The sequence below is a fragment of the Miniopterus natalensis genome, chromosome 4, assembly GCF_054644295.1.
Source record: "Miniopterus natalensis isolate mMinNat1 chromosome 4, mMinNat1.hap1, whole genome shotgun sequence".
Taxonomy (NCBI): domain Eukaryota; kingdom Metazoa; phylum Chordata; class Mammalia; order Chiroptera; family Miniopteridae; genus Miniopterus; species Miniopterus natalensis.
The window spans coordinates 11,615,527-11,641,514 of NC_142084.1; the positions used below are offsets into that span (position 1 = coordinate 11,615,527).

Below are 25,988 nucleotides of genomic sequence, written 5' to 3' on the forward strand. Positions count from 1 at the left end.
GATTCAGAGGGACATAAACTCTTTCAGTTCATTCATGTATCATTTGTAGCAATCATTCTTTTTGCAAAAAGGGACAAGATATTAAGATACTTAGGAACAGGCAGAGACTTGTGGTATAGAAAATTACGAGTTTTCATCATCCAAGACACCAAGGGCCTAAATTTTTTACTTCAGAATACATACAATATACACATTCCCTCCTGATCAGTACTATCAATCTTAACAAGGATACCAATAATTATGCAATTCCTGACAACAGTAAAAAGGTATATTTGTATGTAGGTATAATTTAATTCCTCCAGATGGAAAAATGATGGGACAAAGATGGAGTAGATGAACTGGCTTTTTAAGTACGTACATACTTATCAATTCAGTAGGAATAAATAATCCAATTATGTAATTAGAAAATTCCTCAAACATGTTACAAAGGAATTAACTCAGGATTTCAAATAGCCTTCTATTTATAATATCATAGTTTACACTATGTCCCACCAAGTCATTAAACTATACCTTTTTCCTTCAGTTCTTGGGGTTTTTCCCATGTTGATTCTAACGTTCTATTATTATAATAATATGTCTTCCCATCTGCTGTTTTATATTCAGTCCACTCAGAAACAGCTGTTGCTCCAGCTAAGGTGGCAGGTGAAGCTGCAATAGCGACCTGGGGATGTATCATGGGGACAATGGGAGGGGCCATTCCTGGCAACACGCCTAAAGGAAAAAGAAGAAGGAAGAAGTCAGGCCCGGTGTCGAACTGCAATTCCAAGTACACTGAAGCATGAGCTGTCTTTCTACTAAGTGTGAACTAAAGAACGAGCCAGTTGGAACAAAAAAATCATCCCAAATGTGATTTAATTACTCAACTCTACTCCCCTGGTGCAGTTCTAATGCCTAAATTCAATTAGATGCATAAATTCAACTCAAGAAGTACCTTAAGAACAGTCAGAAATCTGGGTCACACCTGTGATAAACTCCTAACATAATAAATTACAAAAGTCGGGGTATATTCTCTACTTATTAACAGAAATATATTTTATAAGTATTTCTCAAATTGTAACGAAATAAAGGCAATGAGCATATACTGAATATATTTCCTGAGGCAAAATTATGTTCTAGTTCTAAGGTACCTAAAAGGGTATGAATAAAATTCTCAGTTTAAAGTAAATGACTGAGTTTATCATCAAATCTACTTTAAATACTAAGTGGTTTAATCAAATAGCCCTGAAACATGTCAGTTTAGTCTTTTCCTTAAAAAAAAAAAAAAAATGTTGTTTTAAAAGGTAAGCCAAAATTTGTATTTTTTATATGATAGCTAAAAAATTTGATATTAAATAATTAAGAATATGTGAATTAAAACTGAAAAACCCTCAAATCCTATACTAGAATTTAAGTTATCTTCAGTAACTTTAAAATGTAAATTTATACTATACACACAAATATTCACACACACACACATATACTCACTAGCATGCAAGCATAATCACATCACTTTACACATGGAAATGATTTTTTTATATTTAACTTAAAAACACACATCAAAAAATAAATTCAATGTTATGAATATGAGAATGAAGTTGTTTACACTTAGTATACAAATTAAGATATAAAGTGATCTGACCTTATTTGCTTTTGTGAACCAAAGAAGCTAATACTACAGGCAATTGGGAAAATTAAGTGTTGGCCAAATATGACAACTGCATTTATACTGCTCATTAAAAAGAAAAATATAAAAAAATCCACTCACTTGGGCAAAAATAAATAAAAGGATAAACAACAACATTCACTACCATGCCAACTTACAGACAAAACAAACTAAGATGGTTTTAAAAATTACCGGTCTTGGTGGTAGCGACTGTCTTTACATACGGGCAGCTGACTATTTGCATCATTGCTACACCTGTAAAATGGATAAGCAAGCATACGTTGGAAAGCTGCCATTGTATGTCGGCTACCACTGGGATTCAGGAAAATAATTTACCACTACAATTTAGAATGCTATCTCCAATGAAAAAGACCAAGAATGGAATAAAATTTCTTTCTGTTTGACATTTTGTGGGAAGTGGCGCCAAATCCAATGATAACTAATTCTAAATTATAGCATCAATTACCTTTTTATCAAACCAGTTCTGATAATATTTGAAGGAGTCTCAAGAGTTTAAATTCAACAAAGGAAAGCCCCTTCGTTACATATACATAACAAGTTCTCATGTGGAACATTTTCTCACAGGATATCAAACCCATGCTGCTGTTGCTTAGATACCAGTGAAAGGCAGATGCAGCATGACACTGACAAGACACTTTCTCTGTGCTGCTTCTATGTGGGAACTACATGCAGAAGCTGAGGCCTGGAGCATAACCATGCAGAAATAGAAAAAGATAAGATAGGACAAAAAGGGTGGGAGGGAAAGGAAAATAAAGTCTGAGATGAATCCAAATATTCTACTGTAAGTGAAAGGCAAAGATGAAGAGTAGTACTCAACTAACAACAAAATATCCACGTTCGGTGCCTGCCCTATTCAGTGCCATGGGCTTGGAACACTGTGAAGGCAGGCAACCACGTTAAGAAACAGCCCTTTAATCTCATTAATGACTAAACGGGGCTGATTTGCTTCAGAAATCTCTATCATTTAAGCCTGCTAAAGAGGTAGCACTTTATTAAAGAATGGAAATTATGTACAGTTCTTACAAGAATGAAGACTCATGATGCATTACAATGGTGATATGAAAAGGGAATGAAAGGAAAAGCTGAAAAACTAAGACTGATTGAGGAAATTCAAAATTAAGAGTGAATTAAAAAAAAATTATAAGGGAAAAGCTGAAGGATGAAGGAAAAAAGGTGGGGAATTAAATTTTATTTTCTGTTTCAGCTAAAAAAACAAACCTACTTTGGTACCAATAAAATTAAAAATAATAAACTATTTTCCCCACTAAAGTACAGGAAAAGAAGTTTCTCCTAATTCAGAGACAAAAATTAAAATCAAACCCCTGGATTTGTATACAATGTACCTATGTTCACGCACACACACACAAAAATACTGCCTATTTTTTAAAAGTGCCTTTTTTTTATTACTATTTTAAATAAAGAACATTAAAGCTAAACTTTCTATTAACTCTGAGACTAAAACAAAAAGCACTGGGTCATAAAAACATGCTGAGTTATGTTGTATATATAGTTTTATTTTCCATTTAAAGAAAGCAATGGAAAAATTCATTTGGTTAAGGAAGTAACAGCATGTATTGAGTTTAAATTAGTATAAATGCTGCCATCTGCAGGACCTCTGAACCTATTAAGTCAGCACTAGATATTCAATTCCCAGAATACAGGGGTGGGGGCAAAAGTAGGTTTACAGTTGTCATACAAATAAATAATAGTAATACAAGAATAAACTGTTTCATGTACTCACAACTGTAAACCTACTTTTGCCCCACCCTGTATATAAACTTTATCCTCAAAGACTGTTCTCCAAAACCAACCCCCCAAAAGTAATTTTAACTATATGACTTAAACAGAAGAAAATCAAATCTCTTTGTATTTAGGCATAACTGTCATTGTTAAATATCAATTGGGGCAACATAGAACTCTTATATTTGACTATCAACATATAGACCACACTGAAAGTTCATTGTTTTTTTCTCATGCTAAAAGATAAACTTAAGGTTTTCTCTTTGGGTGATTATTACAAACATATCGTGAAGACTCACAAAATAACCACACATCTAAGTTTTTAACATTCTTTTTAAAGGGAGCATGTAACTCCATTGGTTAGAGGGTTGTCCCAATATACCAAAGTTGTGGGTGCAATCCCATCAGGGCACATACAAGAATCAACCAATGAATGCAGGGATGGGTGGGACAACAAATTGATGTTTCTCTTTCCCTTCCTCTCTCTTAAAAAAAAAAAAAAAAGAATTCAATCAATAATTTTTTTTAATCCATAAAAAAATAAAGGGAGCATTTGTTCAATTTAGCTACAACTCTTATCCTCAAATTATGTTGTATTCGGAAATCAGAAAATTCCATTTAGCATTTTGGATAATTCTCATATCGCTGACAATAAGTTTCTTAAAATTCCAAGTAAGATTTTATAGTCTTAGAAGTAGAAATCCTGCCCGGCCGGGCGTGGCTCAGCGGTTGAGCGTTGACCTGGGATCCAGGCGATCGGGGTTCGATTCCCGGTCAGGGCACATGCCCGGGGTGCGGGCTCGATCAATGACTTTCTCATCATTGATGTTTCTCTCTCTCTCTCTCTCTCTCCCTCTCCTTTCCTCTCTCTGAGATCAATAAAGATATATTTTAAAAAAAAGTAGAAATCCTACTATCCCAATCCAACCTACTATGCCCATTTCCACCTAATGCCAATATTTTACCTAATTCTTTCACTCTTCCTCATCTTGTTTGACTATCCCTTCCTGCATCATCTCCATTAGAACCACACACTGCTATTTCAAATAGAATTTAAAGCTCCAAGATAAATTACATCCAAATCCCTCCTGTTCACCTTAATGCAAAATTAATATAATTACTATTATATACAATGAGAGACAGATCTCATTGTACATAAAATTATATACAATAAGAGACAGATCTCACTGTACGTAAAACCAAAGATTTGGAAAAGAGAAAAGCAAGCCTTTTTCTTTTTCACTAAAGCACCCTGGAGGACCAAATTAAAGGGAAAATGACAAAATGAATGAACATTAACGTAAAAGATGCTTTACTATATAATATGAATACTACTTTCTATAAAACACTACCTGCCTCTCCAAAGAATCTTGCTATCTTGGACAAAATTTTACTCAATTTACAAAATTTAACTCAAATTCTATTCCAATTGACCTACAAAATGTCACTAGTGGCTTCCATTTCTTAAATGCCTTTTACTTCCAAATTTCATAGGTATCACCTCACTTGGTCAAATGGTCACCACCATCTGTTCTAACACATGGTAGGTAGGGTCAGAGAAGAAAGATCATGACATCAAAATGGAGCTGTAACTAAAGAAATTTTATTGGGACAAAACTCCACTTTCTATAGAAATCAATTTTGCTATTCTGTACTTTTCACCCATTGGTCCTATTAAAAACCTCTAAAGCAAAATGAAAGTCCTTTCATAGATGACAGGCTTCCAAATACTTCAGTGTTATGCTACCACTCAATCTTCTCTCTACAGAATCAACAATCCAGCTCCTTTACATCACTAAGAATCCAGGACCTGGTCTTAATACTATCCTTGACCCTAAAGCAGCCCAAGATTGCAAGATGTTATCAAGAATATCAAGCTATGAAAAAAATATGTATATATATCAAGCTATTCTCCATCAGTAAATTTTCTACAAAAAGTATGTCTAAAGAGGAAAGTATCCAGCTACTTGTCTTTAATTTAGAAAAAGGATAATTTCTACTATTAGAAAAAACATTTTTGGTTTTCTAAACATTATACTGGGGATTTAATTATCTAACACTACGTCAACGTGTAAAAGGCTTTTCTACAAAAAAACAAAACAAGAAAAACCAACAACCAATTCTTGAAATATTTCGGTTTCTTTCTTGCAAGGTGCAATATCTGAAAGTGTTCTTTTCAAAGTAGTCACAGGAAAAAGGCAATTAAAGCAATAGTGATAATTAAAATGTGTAAATCTAAGAAGCAGCTGTATCACAATCCTATTCTTACACAGAAGCTAGTACAGCAAAATTGCAATAATAGATAGTGGGCGAAATGTAAAATTGGGATACAAGAGGCCTAGCTCCTATTCATCTTTGTTACAAACTAGCCCAATATTTTCAACTACAACAGATACTTGTGGTAGAGAAAGTTTTCAACTGTAATACTAGAACAGACCTTGGATTAAGGATTAAATGTGTTGGACAACAGCAAATGCATTCAAATTAGGATGCCCTACATTACCACTGCTAAATCCCTGCAAGAATTATATTCCACAATCTTTTCATTCCTCCTCTAGATGTAATGATTTCCTCTAAGACCAAAAAAAAAAAAAAAAAAACACCACCCACGAATTCACCGTAACTGTCTAAATGTTTAAATGGGGCATGTTACACTTTACTTCACAATGTCACGGGAAATTTCTGGTTTCTATTTTAGATAATTCTTTACAGTTAAGTGACCCACACTTCCATTCCAATATAACATAGTCCTGAAGAGCACGGCATTTGGATCTGGAACGCCCAGGCTCAAATCTCAAGATCGCCACTTACGAGCTCTGTCACCATGGGCAAGTGGCTTAACCTGTCTGTGTGCCTACCTCAAAAGATAGCTGCAAAAACTAAATGAATTACATTGTAAAGTGCTTCAGTTATAATGAATCACTCAACTTGTGTTACCTACCAACGACTTGTGACCTCTCAACTTCAGAGATTCAACCCCTTAAAAATATTGCATTTAGAACATATTTATACAAGATAATCATTTTTAATTCATTGAGGCCATTATCCAAAGTAAGTGTAGCTTTAAATGTGGCTCTAATTTTAAGACATGTAAACAACAACAAAAAGGACATTTATCAAAACTGAAGAGAAAATATTGCAGTTAGCCATGAATCGTTCAAAACGTTTCAAACAGGTGAGATTCAAGGCAAATTTCAAATGCAACAGACACATGAGAACAAACTGACAGTATGAAAACATAGCTGGAAAGACTATTATAATCTATCGGTTTACCTGGAAGTGGAATTGGCATGCCAGGAAGGGGAACACGAAACGGAGGTACCATTACTGGTGGAAAAGCAGGTATCGCTGCTGCTGGCTGAGGTACTGAATGAGGGACAGCAGGAGGTAACGTCTGGGGGTGCGGCTGGGGAACGTTTTGCACAGGTGTGGCTGTAGGAGCAGGAGTTGAAACACTAACTGTAGGTGTAGCAACTGAAACAGCAGAACTTGGGGTCTGATCTTGTGTTGTGGGTGCTGATAAAAGATAAAACAAAAATATGTATCACTCCTTCATAAACCATTTTACTATATTCATTCATCATTCACTCATTCAGTAAGTATTTAAGGGCCCATTCCATGCACTGCAAGAAATTTGTAACAAGGTCTCTGTCTTTAAGAAGCTTGAAAATAGTTAAATAAAATACAAAAAATAACTAAAATACAAAGTGATATGGGACATATGTATAGGCATGTAAATCAAGACCCAAAGACCATTTTTAACAGTGAGCGGGTACAGAAAATTTTATGCTGTGATGACAGATCTTGAAAGATTAGGTAGGATTTCAACACGGAAAATGACAAAGTGGAAAGAGAAAATAAGCAAGTAGTAGGAAAAGTAAGTAAAAGCAAAGAGTAGGGAACAAGGAAGTGTTCAGAAAACAGAAGGCAAGCAACTAGCAAAACACTAGGTGTATCACCGGAACTAGTGAGTTATGGCTGGAAGGTAGGCCAGAGGCACAGAGTAGAAGGCCTTGAACAGAAGACTAAAGAGTATGCGCTTCACTGGGTAGAGGAAGGGAAGAACTTATATAAATGTAAGAATATGATCTAGAAGAATGTGCACCAAACATATTAACTCATTACATCTGTGTATGCCTTCACTTTTTACTACACATGTTTCATTAGAGTTTGCCTTTTTAACAAGAATGAATTCATGTGTAATTTGTAGGACTTTGTGAATGTAAAAGGGGTGTGGGGGAAGCTGAATTAAGGTTTCTGTATTGAAGAGTAATAATTAGTGTTCATTTGATGAATTAACTTGGCAGATGCACAGGAAGAAAAGAGAGAAGAGAGGTGGGAAAATCAATTTCAACATATCTGGAATTGTCGAAGCAAAAAAGAGCAGAGAGAAAAAGATATGTAATAACTAATGACTGACCGAATAGGGACAAATGGAATCAAAAACAACTTGGGTTTCTCTATAATTATTTCAAAAGAAAAAGAAAAAAAGAAAAAAAATACTCAGGTTTCCAGTAAAAGAGACCAGGAAAATGAGAAATTGAGGATAATTATATTCAGCTAATACATTATTTTCAGGTATCAAAAGTAAAATATTTATCCCTAGTAATTACATTTAAAATCAAATTGTGACCTAAAAATAAAACTCATATTTCTTAAAGTTTCAGTTCTCAGATATTATAAAACATTTTTGTTACTTATTCATAACCCATATAATTCCAAAACAAAAATTCATTTTGGTGATCCAGTGGTAAGAAATACTTATCTTTTTCTTGTTGCAAAGAAAAATGTCAAATTCTACCTATATTGAACTAAGAACGAATTTATCAATTTAAATAAAACAAAACAGTGCTTTCCCAATATTTATGCCAATTTTATTCTAAGGGAAAGCACAGAGTTTAATACAAACCACCCGGTACTCCAACTGACAACAGAATTCGTCAGTATCTTTTTTTCAGTGCCTAATAATGAAAAACTCACTTAGGCTGGGAAGATGTGAGCAATTTCATACTTGTTAATGAGGGACTCACCTTGGCTAAATAGACAGCAGGGCCAAACAAGTATCTTCAGGGGCCCAGGAATGAATTGTTGGTCTAGCATAGACCTAGCCTTAGGGTACAGTATCATATTAATATAATTTTATAACAATGTGAAAAATACAAATTACATGCAACATTTGCCCAGTCCCATACACATACCATTAGCATTTGTCATCTATTGTAATGGCTGAGAATATATCTAGTTATTCTTCCCAACTTCCCTGAGAAGTAGGATTTATCAGCATTTTCCACAAACTTGCACAGGATAAAATGAGTTTATTATACTCAACTGGAGTTAAATATAAATATCTTAATTTTTTAGTCCCATTTACCCAGGTCTATACTGCAGTTCATAGAATTACATTTTTAAAAACTATTATGGTAATAGTATTTAGATATAATTACCAAAGTTTTGATACAAAGTACTGTAGTCAGGAAAAAACGTTATAAAGGCTTCGAATTTCAAGTGCAAAGGAATACCAATAGAGATGGCAAAAGCATTCATTCAACCCACTTCTCCTGTTGCACAGGATTTTCTGATTTGATTAGTGGCAATAAGTCATGAGAGGAAAAGAATACAGGCAATAAAAGAATTAAATGGAAACTGGGAAAATGGCAGCTAGGACTTTACAGTGGGTAAATTCCTACTAACTCCATTTGCTAAAATATCTAGTGAAACACTTGGCCACAAAATACACTACTAATCCAGCCTCAGAACTCAACTAAGAAAGACAAGTGACTATAACAGATGGAGAAATATTAAGATTGTAGCATGACAATACTTCATGACACTGAAATAAAACAGACATCAGGAATACTCAGAAAGATATCAAAACTGATGTTTAAAGGCAGTAAAAAGAACATGATTTTGCTATTCTGTCCCTGGAATAAAGGCCACCCAATAACTGAAGGGGAGTACGAAAAACGACAAATGGGAGTGTTCTGAATAGAAGAGTTGATAATCACAGACAACTATTGACCTGAAGACCACCCTGATATAGAATGGAATACATACAGGAAAATTAAAGTATTTGGCGACCCACATTTCTTAAAACAAAGTATTTCTCCTTCCTAAGAAGGCAGAAAACAAAACAGCACAGAGCCTACACATAGAACCACAATGCTTTTATTAATCCCCCTCTCCCATTACCATTACAGGTACCCCACAAAAACTGGCAGGCTTTAGAAGCACTAGCCTAAAACAGGCAAAGACCCTCAACCAGCTAGCTGTCGACTTCTGTATCAGAATTCAGTTATATTTCCCTATCAGAATTTAGCTTAGGTACAAAAGAAAACACGACTTAGAAAGCATTTACATCTTCCTATTAAGTACCTTTTTGTCTAAAAAATATAAAGTGGGGCCTTTAAAAAACTGTCTCCATATTACACATACCTTACTTAAGTTACTTCTTGTATCAATAAAATAAAGTCAAATTTGAGTCTATTATAAAGAAATTTCTCTCACATACATATTCTTTACAATGTAATATAGGCTAATAATTCCCAAGTCCCTGAAGTACTAGGGAAAGGGACACTTTAAATTTTCTTATTCTCATCTCTATTATCCATGTAGCAAAATAATTCAAATTATAATCACCATATGCATTTTAATAACAGTATCATAAATCAATAAAATCATTATTTATATTCTAGGGCTCAATCTCAGCCTGCAGAGTAAGTGGCAACAAATAAAAGTAGTAGTATAAATATTAATAACAATCTTTTAAGCAAATTATTATAGTCTTTTTTCTTCATCCCTGAAATCTATCAAGCACCTCTTATACTTTAGGAAAGAGCTAACCTTTAGGCCTCCGTGACCTTATACCTGAAAATTCTCTTATCTTTCTGCTTCTTTTTCAGCTCCTCATTTCATCTGCCTATGTCCCATTCCAGGATCTATCCACCTCTAAACAAGATTACTGAAAAGTTCTTAGTAAGTTTCCAATTTCAACACTATCCAAAAAAATGAGCACCCGAAAAATTTTCCAGAATACTGCGTTTCTACAGGTCGCCTAGTGCCTGACTCACCCATCTGCCTGGTTCTTAAAACTCTTCATAACCTGATCTCGCTTATTCAACTTATTAACCAACACAGACCTTCCCACCTCAAGAACACCTTAACACTCCCACAAGACATTTATCCTCAGTTCCTGAACTTTGAGTATGCTGCTCCCCTCTACTTGAAAGGCCTCTCCTTACTCTGAAGCTTCTCAAATTCTACCACAAATCCTTCATGATCAACCTCAATACCCATGTATTCCACCCACCTGTCTCTCCATTTTCTCGTACTGTTACATCTTCTATTTTCACTGTATAATTTTGCACACTATCTGTTTTACATGCATTATGCTGACCTCCTCAATTAGAAAAACTGGAAGCTCTGTAAAATAGGGACCAAGACTTCCACTGATTTTGCAAAGCCCACAGCACCCAGCATTACATTTAGCCAAGTTGAATAGCTAATGCTGTACTTTCCCAGTTAAGCTTCATGAATTGAAAACTGGGCAAATAATTTCTTCTACTAATGTAAATTTCTGTTCTTCTTTAACTCAAAGTCTTATGTCAAACTTGTTTTTTAAATAACATCAAGAAGAATACCTGAAATACCAGGATCATTTTGGAATGCAGTCCCTACTTGTCCATTTCCCTAGCCACTAGATGAAAACACATGCTGACTGGTACTCACTTGATACTGTCTGCGAAACCGAAGAGGCAGTTGTCGTGGTAGAAGTGGTAGAGGACGGGGTGGATGATGATGTTGAAGTGGATACTGCAGGTGCTGGGCTACTGGTCGTAGGGGTGGAAGCTCCTACTGCTTGTGCTTGCACTTGCGCCTGGGCCTGGGCCTGAGCCTGTGCTTGAGCCTGGGCCTGAGCCTGTGCTTGAGCCTGGGCCTGGGCCTGGGCCTGGGCCTGTGCTTGAGCTTGAGCCTGGGCCTGGGCCTGAGCCTGGGCCTGGGCCTGAGCCTGAGCCTGGGCCTGTGCCTGAGCCTGCGCCTGCGCCTGGGCCTGGGCCTGTGCCTGGGCCTGAGCCTGGGCCTGCGCCTGGGCCTGGGCCTGAACCTGGGCCTGGGCTGCAAGCATAGGTGTCAGTTCTGACTGCTGAATAACCTTAACGCCATCTGGCTTGCTCCATGCAGATTCACGTGTCCGAGCATTATAATAATAAACCTGGAGAAGAAGCAAGATTACTGGTATCATAGAATCTGTAAACTGTCATTAAAAACCAATAATGCAACTATATTTTGTCTTAAAAGAAAAAACACATCAAAATTGGCTGTTCGTATATTATGACACTATAGGTAATTTTTCCCTCCTTTCTCCCCTTCCAATTTTCTATAATGAGCACACTATCTTTTAAAAACACACTTAAAAAGGAAAACCGGGATTTTTGTGCAGAAAGTTAACAGGCTTGACTGCTATCCTTAGAAAGCCCTGCTTGCAAAGCTGACCCCTGGCTGGAATCTGGGAACTTGGATTTAGGGAGGGATACCACCATTCCCTAACTGATAAAAAGGGCTCACTGTGCCTAAACTATTTACACAAACAGTGCTAAATGTCTGCTTTCCCCTCTGGGAGTGTGGAATTTTGGTGTGTGCTAGGCAGAGGGTGTCAGACCCCAATGAACACCCTTGAATACCCAGCTCAAGCAAGCTTCTCTGGTAGACAACCCTTCAATTATGCTGTCACAATTCCATGCTGGAGAAATTACACATTCTATGAGCTTCCACAGAATGGACTCTTGGGGAGTCCTTTTTCTCTTTGCTGGATTTGCTTTGCAGCCTTTCACTGTAATTAGTCTCAGCTGTGGGTACAACTACATGCTGAGTCCTGCGAGTTCTCCTAGCAAACACTAAATCTGAGAGTTGTTTTGGGGACCCAGGACACATATTTAAAATACCAGCTTCCAGAACCACAGGTAAACGTATGTAAGCACTCCATTCTGTGCACAAGTCCAATCCAGTAAACCTTTCGAGTCCTACCCCACGCCCTGCTTACCCCAGGCTCATTCTTAATTGGCAAGAATACTGTCATTGATCTCAATCTGCCAGAACTCTTAAGTTTTACTCTTCTGTCACTAAGGAGTTAACAACCTAAATATATTTTCTAATTTACCTTCCCATCTGGAGTTTTATTTTCAACCCATATCTCCTCAGTAGGAGGCAGTGCTGGAGTACCAGGGGCAGTCACAGGAGGCATTCCTGGTGGAAACATCATACCCGGAGGAGGAGGCATGGTTCCCATGGGTGGAGGCATGAAAGGTGGTCTCTGTTAATTCACAAGAACAGTAATGGTCAGTTGTATTTATCTTTTTTCTTCAAATTATTACTAAATTCTCCCCAAAAGTAGAGCACTATAAGAGAAACCAAACTAGCTTTGCAGTCCATTCAAATACATTTATCTAGGACATATAAGCAAAGTTTCTCTCTAACAAAAATGATTACTAAACAGACTGGAAAGAAATACATCAACCTACAGTAGTTATCTCTGGGTAATAGCACTACGGGTGAATTCGGCTTTACTCTTTATACTCTAACTGTGTACTTCATACACTAGGCACTAAATTACTTTCAAAAGAAAATAAGTGACTTTCGTATCTTTTTTACCACCAGGCACATGCTTCCACATCTCACAATAAGAACCAACAAAACGAGAAACATTATTTTACAAGTAACATAGCAATAACTAAAAAAGAAAAATCGAATATAGCTAATCCTTCTTTTTCCTACAACAAAGAAAATATTAGCTAAGAAAATATTCATCATTTTCTATTTTTCAAATAATAGTAACAAGTAGCTCACCAATGACATAAACATCAGTAAATTTTAAAAGATACAGTAATGCCCGGCCAGTGTGGCTCAGCTGTTGAGCATCGACCTATGATCCAGGAGACTGTGGTTCAATTCCCCGTCAGGGCACATGCCCGGGTTGTGGGCTTGATCCCCAGTAAGGGGCATGCAGGAGGCAGCCGATCAATGACCCTCTCATCACTGATGTTTCCATCTCTCTCTCCCCCTCTCCTTTCCACTCTCTGAAATCAAAAAAGATATATATATTTTTAAAAAGATACAGTAAAATAATTATCCATTTTACTTTTAGTGGAAAATAAGAATTTAAATGGTATATATTACAATTTTTTTTAAATTTCCTGGAGCAATACTAATTCAATCTTATCTCTGATAATCCTTCACTATCATTCTTCAATGGTTGCTGACACAACCTAAGATTCTGAGCCACACAATTCAACTGTAACTGCTATTACCTTACTTGCTAAAGCAGACAAGTGGTCTAACATTTTAACAACAGATTTTTGAACAGGAATTAAAAGGTGTCCTCTATAATATACAAGTAACAATAAAATTCAGTTTTCCAAAGCACTTTAATCTGGAGAATGCAACTGACACTATGCTAATAATGTGAAACTGGACTTCATTTTCTTTCCCATATTCCAGGTTTTTTAAAATTCAGTTTAGCGTCTTTCAAGCATCAGCACAGACCCATGTAGTATAAAATATCCACCCGAAATATGTCTCATGCACATTAGCTGGAAATCACTTGGATTTAATGTAAAACCACACAATTATCTATCAAGACCAAGAAAAGCATCACAACAGTGGAAAGTATCCCATTACAACATCAGATATATTTCCATTAGAGGTTACATTAGTCCATTACATTTTATAATATTCTGCAAGTAGGTTTAACTCTTAAAGGCACGAATTAGAATAAATTCAAATGTAACAAGTTATACCAGGGTCAGTACATCAGAAACCTATTTCTTATTCTAATCTTGAAGAAAACACAAAACTTTTTAACAATTTGTTTAAGGGAGTAGAGGCTAATTCATTACAAGAAAGGCAATAAAATTATCAAACAAAGCATTAAAACCTGTGTCTCTTCCATAAATATTACCCTATCTAAACAGTTAACATCACTCAAATAGTACTTTATTATCTTTTGCCATTTTTAGTGAGTTCGCTGTTGATTAAGCTAATGGAAGGCAGCATAATTCCACTATATTCATTTGGTTTCAGAACTGCATAGGCTAGATAAATTACAAAAACAGAGAGACATACTCAAACAAAAAGAGTACAATCTCAAAAGTAGACATTTGAGAGATGACATCTTCAAGACCTCATTTCAGACAATAACTGAGTCTATACATACTGGACAGGAGAATGTGCCTCAGGTTAAAATATCAGAAAAGTTTTTACTTAAAGAAATCCCACAATTCTAGTTCTAAAATTACAAAATAGACCATTTTTTTCCAGGGGAGAAAAAAACCCAATGTGTTTTAAAAATGTGCTTGTTCTAGGCTTCATTTGTGGCAAGAATTGCTCAGAATATATATTTATACTTAATGATAAAATGTACCACTGAAAATAAATAGCAATAACTAAAATAGTTATACATTTAAAATTCAAAGTTCATTTCCTATAAAGATGATGGATTACTAAAGACAATTCTCAGAGATAAAGGTGGGTAAGAAATACTCTATTTAATCCTAGTTTCCAATTAGTAAATTTTTCTATCTAAATTCCCATTCTGAATTTCTATTCGAATTAGTTATCACTGCTTTTCCAAGTTAATATATGAGTTACATTTTCCTATAAAGTGAAACTAAGAACAGTTTTTAAGGCAAAACTGACATACAACACTGACACAAATGCCAATGAAGAAACAGAAACCTCTACAGCCTTTACCTGAAGGTGCGGAGGACCCATAGGGGGAGGAATCCCGCCTGGAGGAGGCATTGGAGGCATATTAGGATCAAAAGGAGGGCGTCCAAAGGGGGGCCGAGGTGGTGGAGGAGGGCCTCGCATCATACCAAAAGGTGGAGGAGGTCGCATGAGAGGTGGTGGGCCTCGCATCACGGCATTTGGTGGGGGAGCTGGGCCTCGAAACCGCAAGGCCTGCTGTTGAGCCATCCTGTGTGGGAAACAATGAACACAGTTTTCTTTCTCAAAATTACGAAAATGTAGCTACTGATCTCTAATTACATGGAATTTAACAGGCCCTTAAGAGCAAGTGGAGCTGAAAAGTCATTTTGCAACCATCATGGTAAAAAGTACCTCAGTAAAAATAATCAACAGAAACCAAATCTAAGAGGGTATCTGGGTAGTCTTAAAATGTCTCCCCACAAGCTGTTTAGGATTGCAAGTGAAGATTAAAAACACTATGCAATAGGGAAATCGTGCAATGCCTTGTCCAGGGGATCTACATTAATATCACCTAAAAAGCACAGATGGACATCGTGTGACTGAGAGGGACACACCACCTATTTCAGACAAGAATGTGTAACCTCAAATTAATGAGGAACTATTAGACAAACACACACAAAAAAGAATGCTCTATTTAAAAGGGGGAAGCAGAGGCTATACTCTTCAGAAATGTGGATGTTATACATAAAAGACAAAGGCAGGCTATGGAAATGTTCTACATAAAAGGAAGTAAAGAGACACGACAACACAAAATTAATTCTAGACCAAATCCTATACTAGAGGGAAGAAAAAACATAAAAAACATTGGATTAATTGACAACACTAGAATACAAACAATAGGTTAAGTATTGTATCATTGTAAATTTAGGAATTTGGTAACTGCGCTGTATTTAAGCAAAAGAATATCTCTATTCTTAGAAAATACACACGTAAGTATTTAAAAGTAAAGGGCCATGGTACATGTATCTTACCCTCAAATGGTTCAGAGTAACAGAGAGCATGCATGCGAGCAAATAATAAAGCAGAAGAGGTAAAATATTAACACTAAGTGTACTATCTTTATTTTTGCAACTTTTTGTATGTTTGAAATTACTTCCAAATACAAAGTTTTTACAGGGGTGGAGGATAACAGCTTAAGAGATCACTAGTATTCTCTACCTAAAGGGAAAGCCTTTCTCTACACTGCACCCTACCCCATCCTTCAATCTCTAGCTAAAACACCCTTGTTCAGTTTCTCCATGGTATTTAAGCAGATGCGTAGTATCAGTGATTTTTAAAAATATAAAAATTACTCTTAAAAGTAATTACCATGTGTCAGGCAGTGCTCTAAGCTCTTTTTAAGTCCTTTAACATCATAACAACCCTATGAGATAGATATTATCAACCTCATTTTACAGATGAGGACACTAAAGGCACACAGAAGTAAAATGACTTGCCCAAGGCCACACAGCTGGTTGAGTGAAAAAGCCAGGATTCAAGCACAAGTAAATAGCTCTTAAACACTACCCCACGCTGTGTATGTAAGCCCCTTTAGAGTAGGAATTCTGTCTGTCCTGTTCGCCCTTACATTCCCAGTACATGGTTAGGTCCGCTCATAGTAGGCCTCAATAAGTATTTGTTGAATAAACCAATGAATACCTACTTAAGTGATACTGTACCTATGCTACCTCGCAAGTAGGGTATGTAGTCTTATAAAAAGTATTTTTACTATAATTTGCCATAGCAATTTACTGAGCACCTATCAGTCTTCCCAGTAGCTACTATGAATCTCTTGATTACACATGAAATTCACATTTCTGTGCTTAATAAATGATTAACAATTATATTCCTTACGTATATTTGAAGATAATTATTCTTATATTCTGTTCTCACCAGGATCTTCCAACTTTCCTACATTTTCAACCCTCTGCTTAAGATTACCCTTTGAACTTATTCTAAATTTTCCACATCACAATTCAATTCAGACACACATACAAAAATCCTAATAAAGAACCATTTTTCCTTCTAGAATACTGGGGTTGTAAACACATCCAGAGCTGTATATACCAACTGTATGTAACCAAATTTGCAAATGATCCTACACTCGAAGTCACAAACTATGAATTAAAAACAATGACTGCAAAGAGGAATATGGATTACATCAGAATAATAAGGTTTTTTCCAAATTATATGTACTCCCAAAGACACATGGCTACTGTTACTGAATATTTTAACCTTTAGCGCAGAAACAAAGCTAACTACCAAGTAAAGATATTCTGTTTCAGCCTTGAGTTAATACTGTACCTTAATCTTAGATTTCCTTTGAATCTGCCTCTCCACTTCCAAAAAAATCTACAGTACTTGTTTCTTCAGAATTTCACTCTTTCTAGTCATAGCTTGAAGCTAAGCATTTAGGCCCTAGAATCACTGAAAAAGTCCAACCAGAGCTCTGCCTTTTGCTGTCAGACTACTTATATAATTTTTGAGCCTGAGTATACTCAAATATAAATGAGCTGGGGAATAGAAATAAAACCTATCTCATATCCCTGTTCAATGAGATAATCCCCGTGAAACATTTAGGATAGTAACTCATACAGTAAACCACTTTATCACTGCTTTCATTCCCCCAAAAACCTTGCACTGTGCTCTACCTATAAAAGGCACTTTGGCCCTGGCCAGTGTGGCTCAGCTGGATGAGAGTCGACCCATGCACCAGTTCAATTCCCAGTCAGGGTACATGCCTGGGTTTCAGGCTCGATCTCCAGTAGGGGGCATGCAGGAGGCAGCTGACTGATATTTCTCTCTCTCTCTAAAAATCAAAAAAACATAATTGTAAAAAGACTTAAAAAAAGGCACTTCGTTGTCAATTTGACTAGATGGCTTTCAATAGTCTGCCACTAAAATAGTGGCAAAATTCACATAATTTTCTGTCGACAGCTTAAAATTGCCATTTTCTGATGCCAGATAGGTATAGCACCTGTGCTGAGCTCTTCATCTACACTGCTTCAGCACAACCAACTTACCAGAACCTGCAGTGAAGATTAAATGAGTTAATCAAGTCCTTGGAACAGCACCTAGCATATTAGTGCTCTCTAAGTACAGCTTTTATTAGTCACTGTAATATTAGTATAGTAATAGTATTAGTAAGTGTTAATGGTATTAATATTAATAATAGTGTTAACTATTACTATAATTACTATTATCAGGCTCTATATAATCTGCCCGGTGTTGACCTCCCTATAGTCTCCAGACTTCTTTTTGATCAAATACTTCATGTTCACTTACCTTGAAGCCTCTGCACTTGGTTCCCTCTGCTTGGAATGCTTTCCCCCAGATCTTTATATAACTGGCTCCTTTAAATGATCAGTCTCAGTTCAAACATCACCTCAAACTCCTTTTCCACCACAAGTCTCTCCCAGACCCTCTCTGGCTCATTACCCAATCTGAGTTTTCAATTATGATAAATGCTAACACGAAATCTCTCACTGTTTACTTTTGTAATATACCCACCAGTATATAGCTCTCCCTTAGTACACTGCTGCATCCCAGTGCCCAGGATAGTGGGTGTTCAAATGTTCTTGTTTTGATGGTCAGAGGGAAGGGTAGAGGTGGGCAAAACTGGGGGGGAGGGGGGGGGAGTGAATGGGAACATCTGCAATAATGTCAACAATAAAAATAAAGTTTTTAAAAAAAGAAAAAGTTATTGTTTTAATAATGACAGTGAACACTGGGTATTTCCTATAATACCAAGCACAGTTACGTGGACATTATTTGTACTAATTCTTTTAATCCTCACAACAACACAAGTAAGTTTGGCACCATTTTTACAGAGGAAACTCTGGCACAGAAAAATAACTGTTTAAAGTATCTAGTCAGTGGTAACACCAGTGTAGTCTTATTTTTGCTTTACAGTTGAGGAAATTTAAACTGCAAGTCCCTTGTCATAAGGTATTAAAAAGTAAACTAAGGCCCTGGGTAAAGGATCTATACAAATATGACTCTAAAAGTTATCTTAATGGCAAGTATCTTGTCATAAGGTATTGACAGGTAAACTAAGGCCCTGGAGAAAGATCTATACAAATATGTCTCAAAGTTATCTTAATGGCCCTCAACCATAAAGGAATGAATGGCATTTGAATTTCCAAATAAAGACTATTGAAAGTTCTTTGCAATCCTACCACTTTTAACCTTTTCAGAAAAACAAGATTAACTGCAAAAATAGAAACAAAATTTTTTTATAAGAACAAATGTATTTCTCTAGAGGTACTCTATCCAACTTTGCAATCCCCCCAACGGTGAAGACAAGACCTCAAACACTTCAACAGGAGGTACAAAATGGAAAGATGCTGCTGATAGACAGGAGGCAAATCCAGACTGCCAGTTTACTCAGTGATCTTGTATAAGTCACTTCACACTTTCAGGTTGACTTCCTCATCTGATGTGGTTAGTTGAGTTCAGAATTTAGTGATTCTAATTAGCATGGATGCTCCTTGGGGACAAAGGATTTTGGTCTGGTTCAAGGCTCTACCACCAGTACCCAGGTCAGTGACTCTCACAGAGCACACACTCAATGAATGTGGGCCTAACAAGTGAGCCATCTCTAAATCGCCTCTATTTATAACCACGCAGCCACAGAACACCTTATTTGCCAGGTATGATAGGCAGACAGACACACCATGAAATACCTTCAGGAGACATATACAAAAACTAAGCCCCAATTTCTGCCATCAAAGAGACCACGTAAACAGCCCGTTTCTCTTTAAACCATGAAAAGTGCTAAAATAGTGGTCTGCACAAATGTGCTCGGGCAGCCACTTACAACCCCAAGGGGCTGGGTACAAAATACTTGCAACACAACACCTAACTTAAAGCCCTACTCAAATCAGTTTTGCATCCATGTCTCGACTAGACCGTTAATAAAAGTCTAAAAGGCTACTACTCCCTATAAAGCTCAAAAAAGATACTTTCTGAAATGCAAAGTAACAGCTGGTCTGCTCGTAAATAAATTCATGTGCGACTAAGTCTCCTCCCCTCGAGATGAGAATCAGGAATAAACCTTCCATCGCTCATGCTGAGGGACCCTGGCAATGCACTTGGATGACTCATTACCAAAGCGAACATACACACGGGGTTTATGTATATAAACTCTGAAATAAGACTTTATTCCTGCCAAAGGAAGTATTTGTGTGTGTGACCACTCAGAATCTAAAAAGACACGATGCTTCCCCCTAAAACCTTGAGCAGCAACCCCCATTTCCTGATGCGATTTCATCCTGAGCTCCAGGGACACTGGACGGCTCCTAACCTACGCGGACCTCGGCGCAGCTCAGAACGGGAGCCGGGCGTCTGCAACGACCACCTCAAGCTCAGGGCCCCTTCTTCCTCCCTAACCAAAGATTTTCTTTTCCCCCCAAAACGCTCTGACTCTACAGAATCTCATTCACACATTCCACTGGCCGTGGGCCACCGGGAGGAGAAAGGTCACTGCACTCTGTAGGGCAAAGGCGTGGCCGGGGCCGCGGGCTCGGGAGCCCGGCGTCGGGGGTCCGGCCGCCGCCTCGCCCTCGGCGCCCTCGCCGTCCCTCCTCGCCTCTCGCCGGCTCGGCGGCCTCACCTGGAACCCGCGCGAGCCACTTTAACTACAAAGGTGGCTCCGGGCTGCTGCCTGCAAAAGGAGAAAAGGCGCTGCTCCGAAGGGTGGCTGCGAGGACTAAAGGAGACAAACTCGCCGGCGCGGAGACGCGCGCGACCCGCGGCCGCCGCTATTGTTGTGAGTCACGAACGCGGGGTGAGAAGGTGAGAGGAAGGAAGAGAGGCCACAAGAAGTTAAACGAAAGCGAGCGACGTGGGGGAGGAGGAGCGGGGCAAACGTGGGGACCCCCACAGGGCGGCGGGGGGCGTGGGGAAGCCGGGCCGGGAGCGGCGCGGGGCGCGGGGGCGCCCGGGGGAACCGGGCCCGCGGCGGCGACCAGCCTCCAGCCGGCAGCGGGGCTGAGGGCGGCCCAGGCGGGGCCCCGGGGCGGGAACGTCCGGCCGGGCCCAGGGGCCGCAGCCTCGGGGGGGCGCCGGGCCCCGCGACAACCGCCGGGTGCGCCCCGAAAACGGGCAGGAGGCCGCGGCCCAGCCTCAGCCCGGCTCTCATTCAAGCCACCTTCCCCTTCCCCCTTCTCCACCCCACGCGGTCCGGGGCCCGAGCCGCCGCGGCTCCTCAGCCCACCCTCCGCCCGCACCGCCGCCGCACGCCTCCCCCCGGGGCTCCAGCACGGCGAGAGGAAACCCAGAGCAGCGCCCTTTACCTGAGCTCCCCCGGGTTGAATCGCTCACCGTCCCCCCCGTCCCCGCCACGCTCCGCCATTACAGAAGACCGCGTTCCTCCACCCGCCGACCGGGCGTCTTCTATTGGCCGGACAGATCATCAATCTCGTGCGAGGGAGGCGGAGACAGCGGAGCTCTGCGAGATGAGTGGTGGAACTTTCCATCAATCCTCACGCTGAGGGCGGCATCTGGCTCCCTATTGGCGAAAGGGCCCGCCGACTTTGAAAGCGGTATGGAGACAGCCAGGTGATTGGTCGCTCGGAGGCTTTATGGGAAATAAGACTTCGGCAAAGAGGAACCGCCGGCGCCCTCTCGCGGTCGGCAGAGCTAGGTCCTCCCGCGGGCGGCCCGGCTGCGGGAGCCACGTGTCTGCCGCTTCCAGGAAGGCCAGCTGCGGAGCTGCGCCGGCCGCGGGCTGGGGAGACGGCCTCAGTCGCTGACTGTTGCCACTGCGCGAGCCAATCAAAAGCCGGCCTGAGTCGCACCGCAACCAATCATAGAGCTTCTGTGGAAATGAGCTATTTCCCAGCTTTTCAGCATCTGGAGTCTTACACCATCACCGGCTTCGAGCCGTGCTGTTAAATAAGATATTACTAACAACATGAATATCTTCTAAGTTGCATTAAATAATTAGCTGCAGGCTGATGAATGCATTAAGTTGGGGAGGCAAGCCCCTTCGCAATTGACATTTTCAAGCATCTGTTCTTCAATTTCAAAATACACTTGTCTGAAATTAGCGCATCCTGATACCCAGAAGGAATGCTGAATATGTATTTCTCTTTTTATTAAAGGGGGAGAAAAAAATCCTTTAGGTATTGGGTTTTGAAAGGTACAGTGAAGATGAATCCTATCAAGTCGCTCAAAATATTAAAATAATAGATAACTTTTACCCAGACCTAACTGTATATACCAGGCACTGTCCTAAGTCCTTTCCCTATATTATGTCTCTTAGGCCTCATAAACACTAAGAGGTGGGCACTGTGTATAGCCAATTTATAGATGAGACTGAGGCACTGAGAAGTTAAGTAACTCGTTCAAGTTCACACAGCTTGTGACCAGAGCCTGGCTTTAAACCCAAGGCAGTGTGGAAGCATAGCTACATTTCTAAACACCATGATCCAAGAAAACTGGAAATGCGCATCCATGCACAAACTCATATACAAATATTCATGGAAGCATTATTCATAATAGCCAAAAAGTGAAATCAACCCAAACTATGCAAACAACTGATGAATGGGTTAAAAATGTGGCCTGCCTCTACAAAGGAATATTATTTGGCCATAAAAAAGAATGAAGTACTGATATATGCTACAATATAGAACCTTGAAAACATTCTGAGTGAAGGAAGCCAGACACAAAAGGCTACATGTCGGATGATTCCATTTCTCGGAAATGTTCAGAACAGGCAAATCCCTAGAGACGGAGAACAGATCAGTGGTTTCCAAGAGATGGGGAGAGTGACTGTTAATGCGTATGGGATTTCTTTTTGGTTGATGATAATGTTCTGGAAGTAGTGGTGATGATTGCACAAGTTGGTAAGTATACTAAAACCCACTGAATTGTGTACTTTAAAGGATGAATTTTATTGCACGTGAGTTATATTTCAATAAACACTATGCTATACTGAATCCCAGTTCAATATTCAAAGTTAATTATGATAATATGTCATAAGGACCAAACACAATTTTGAGCATGACCAACCAGAAAAGGAAAGAATGGTTGAAATTTCACTAAATATGTGACATTCAAACAAACTGGAGTCTGACTGAGAGTAGGAGCTTAGATCCCTTTCTCAACATCAGCGTACATCCCCAAGTCCTGGCAAACTATTACAAAAATAATACTGGTGTACATTGGCTCATGACAAACTAATCCCCAGTGCTGGGGGAAAAAATCCAAATTGGATACTTTAGAGAAATCAAGTCACTGGCATGTATGAAAGACGAAAACAAACTGTCCGTTTGAATGAATGGAAGAAACTCCTTGCAGATTTAATACAAGGTTTGTTATTTGATAGTTTTATTGTATTATTCATATACATATATATATTAAGATATTTATGTCTTGCCCTGGCCAGTTGGGCTCAGTGGCTACAGAGTCAGCCCAGGAACTGAAGGGTCACAGGTTTGATTCTGGTCAAGGGCACATACCTCAGTTGCAAGTTCGATCCCCAGCCCCGGCCAGGGCACGTGCAGGAGGCAACTAATCGATGTGTCTCTCTCACATTCATATTTCTCTCTCTACCTCCACCTCTCTTCCACTCTTTCTAAAAAATGAATGGAAAAAATATTATTGAGTGAAGATTAACAAAAAATAAAATAATAAAATAAAATATATTTACATCTTATTGTATTATCTTATCTTTAAAATATATAGAGCAGGTATATATACATTTATATGTATCATGTATATGATTGTATATATATATATATATAATTTTATTATTTTATTGCTATAGCTTACTCACATAAACATGCCCTTAAAAGTCAGGTATTTTGTACTAAATAGCTATATAAAAATACTGCAGATATGTGATCTGAGCTGTGTCTACAGTGAACCATTTTATTGAATCACTATAAAAACTGAATTAAAGAGATTCAGTGTATCTTTTAAGAAACCAAATGGATTTCCCTATCGTCAAAGCTTGATAACTCTTAGGATACTAAAAAGAATGCATAGCTGTACAGAACAGAAAAACAAATACCATCCTTGCCCAACTGGCAGTAATTGAATTTTAGATTCTAAAACTTGGTATATCAAAGTGAGGTGAAGAAACAGTGTTGGCTTAAGGCTACTAATTAATATCATCGTGGCCATGAAGTCACTGTTCAGAAGAGACTCCTGAGAAGTGGTTCCAATGCAGAATTGGGCTTTTCATTTTAATGACTACCATGTTTGAACATCTATCTTAAACCCATGGTAGATGCTTTACATACACTATTTTTATTCCCCTGAGCAGCCCTACAAAGCAGACGTATTGTCCCCATTTTACATAGGGGGAAATGGAGTCTCAGAGAGATTACGCGACTGGTGCAAGGTGACATCACACAGCTGATAAGAGGTGAGGCCAGGACTCAAGCACAGGTGTATCTCACACCAAAGCCATGTGGGTACTTAAATCCCAAGTCTTCCCCACGTCGGCAAGATAGCATAGCTAATGTATCTTTTTTTTCCCTTGCCTCTAGACTGTAAATACTTTAAAAGACTCTCTTTTTCCCACTGAGTCCCAGACCCTAGTGGCACATTTGCTATAAGGCCAGCAAGGTCTATTGCACTGTGCAGCTGTGTCATTCCTTCCTAGATAGATGGTCTTTGAAACATCCAAAGGGATCTCAGAAATGGAGAACGCCTGGCTGGAGATACTTGCTGGCTACCTCACGGTGTGGAGAGCAGCTGCTGACAGATTTTGGAGTCAGTGAGATCGGGAGTCTAGTCCTGGATCTCCTACCTACTGCCTGTATAGTCCTGGGCAAGTGGGTTGCTTGATTTCTCACAGCTTCGGCTTCTTTATTGGAAAATAAAGAGGTGCTGTGAGGTTTTATAAGTAACCACTTACCATGGCCTAGATAGCAACTAACAGCCTCAAAAAAATAGCATTTGTTAACTGAATTGATTTGGGACATTTTGCTAGCTAGTGCTTTAACTAAAAGGTCAAAATCATGATCGTTTCCAATTCTTTGCATACATATCTGTGAAGACAATGAGGTTTCAGCCCAGAAATTAGAACTACATAATATTAATTATGAATAGGAGAGATCATACTAAATCAGCATATGGGATCAGAGCAGAAAATATTGATAGTAGCTTACATTTGTTGAGTCCCTACTATGCCAAACACACCACATAAGCATCTCATTTATTAAGTAACATTTACTGACTATTTCCTATGTGCTAGGCACTGTTTTAGGCACCTTAAATGTCTCAAAACATTTGAACATTTATAAAAGCCCTATGAAGTAAGCATTGTTATTATTTCTATTTTACAGATAACAAAAGCACAGAGAGATTAAGTAATGCCCCCTGAGTCACACAGCTAGTAAGCGGTAAAGCTGAGATTCAAACTCATTCTGCCAAGCTACAGAATCCATGCTCATAACCAACCACTGTGCTCTCCTCGAAACCAGAAATTATAGTATAAAGTCTCCCCTGGACTACTGCCATCCTGGGCACACATCTCGGGGCAGCAGGCACTAATTTTCCAGACAGCACCTCCATTGTGTCTACCTTCTAACGGTCAATTCATCCTGTGACCGAATTATGGAACCTGAACAGGAGGTCCTCATCTCCACTCCATCTCAGGGTACGAGAAACTCAGAAATTATTGTTGTATATTCAACTAGTGTGTAGTATCAGCATTTGGGCTGCCCGGATGGGGCTGAAAACACCTGAAAGGAAATAAGTGCATCTTTATGAATAATATTGAGCCCAAAGATGTGTCCTCAGTAATATGCAAGTATTTGGAACAGCAGAAGACAGAGCATTTGTAGTCTTTACCCACACATATGTTTTCTTTAACCTATAGAGATCAAAT

The 25,988-nt window shown here is 38.7% G+C and overlaps 1 protein-coding gene across 6 annotated transcripts in view; it reads right to left on the minus strand.

The window, feature by feature from the left end:
- The window catches only part of TCERG1 (transcription elongation regulator 1), a 61,130-nt gene extending 39,551 nt beyond the window's left edge, over positions 1 to 21,579 (minus strand). The window contains exons 1-8 of one of the 6 annotated variants that reach the window (XM_087816285.1): positions 21,439 to 21,571; positions 15,146 to 15,371; positions 12,558 to 12,710; positions 11,505 to 11,612; positions 11,129 to 11,474; positions 6,677 to 6,835; positions 1,835 to 1,897; positions 511 to 711 (exon numbers count right to left, since the gene is read on the minus strand). In XM_087816285.1, the coding sequence (XP_087672411.1) occupies positions 511 to 711; positions 1,835 to 1,897; positions 6,677 to 6,835; positions 11,129 to 11,474; positions 11,505 to 11,612; positions 12,558 to 12,710; positions 15,146 to 15,371; positions 21,439 to 21,497 (1,315 nt within the window). In that variant the 5' untranslated portion in view covers positions 21,498 to 21,571. Of the gene's footprint in view, positions 1 to 510; positions 712 to 1,834; positions 1,898 to 6,676; positions 6,920 to 11,128; positions 11,613 to 12,557; positions 12,711 to 15,145; positions 15,372 to 21,438 lie in introns of all 6 variants that reach the window. The other 5 variants (XR_015714386.1, XM_087816284.1, XM_016202916.2 and 2 more) reach the window with 5 other exon arrangements.
- Between the last annotated feature and the right edge of the window lie 4,409 nt (positions 21,580 to 25,988).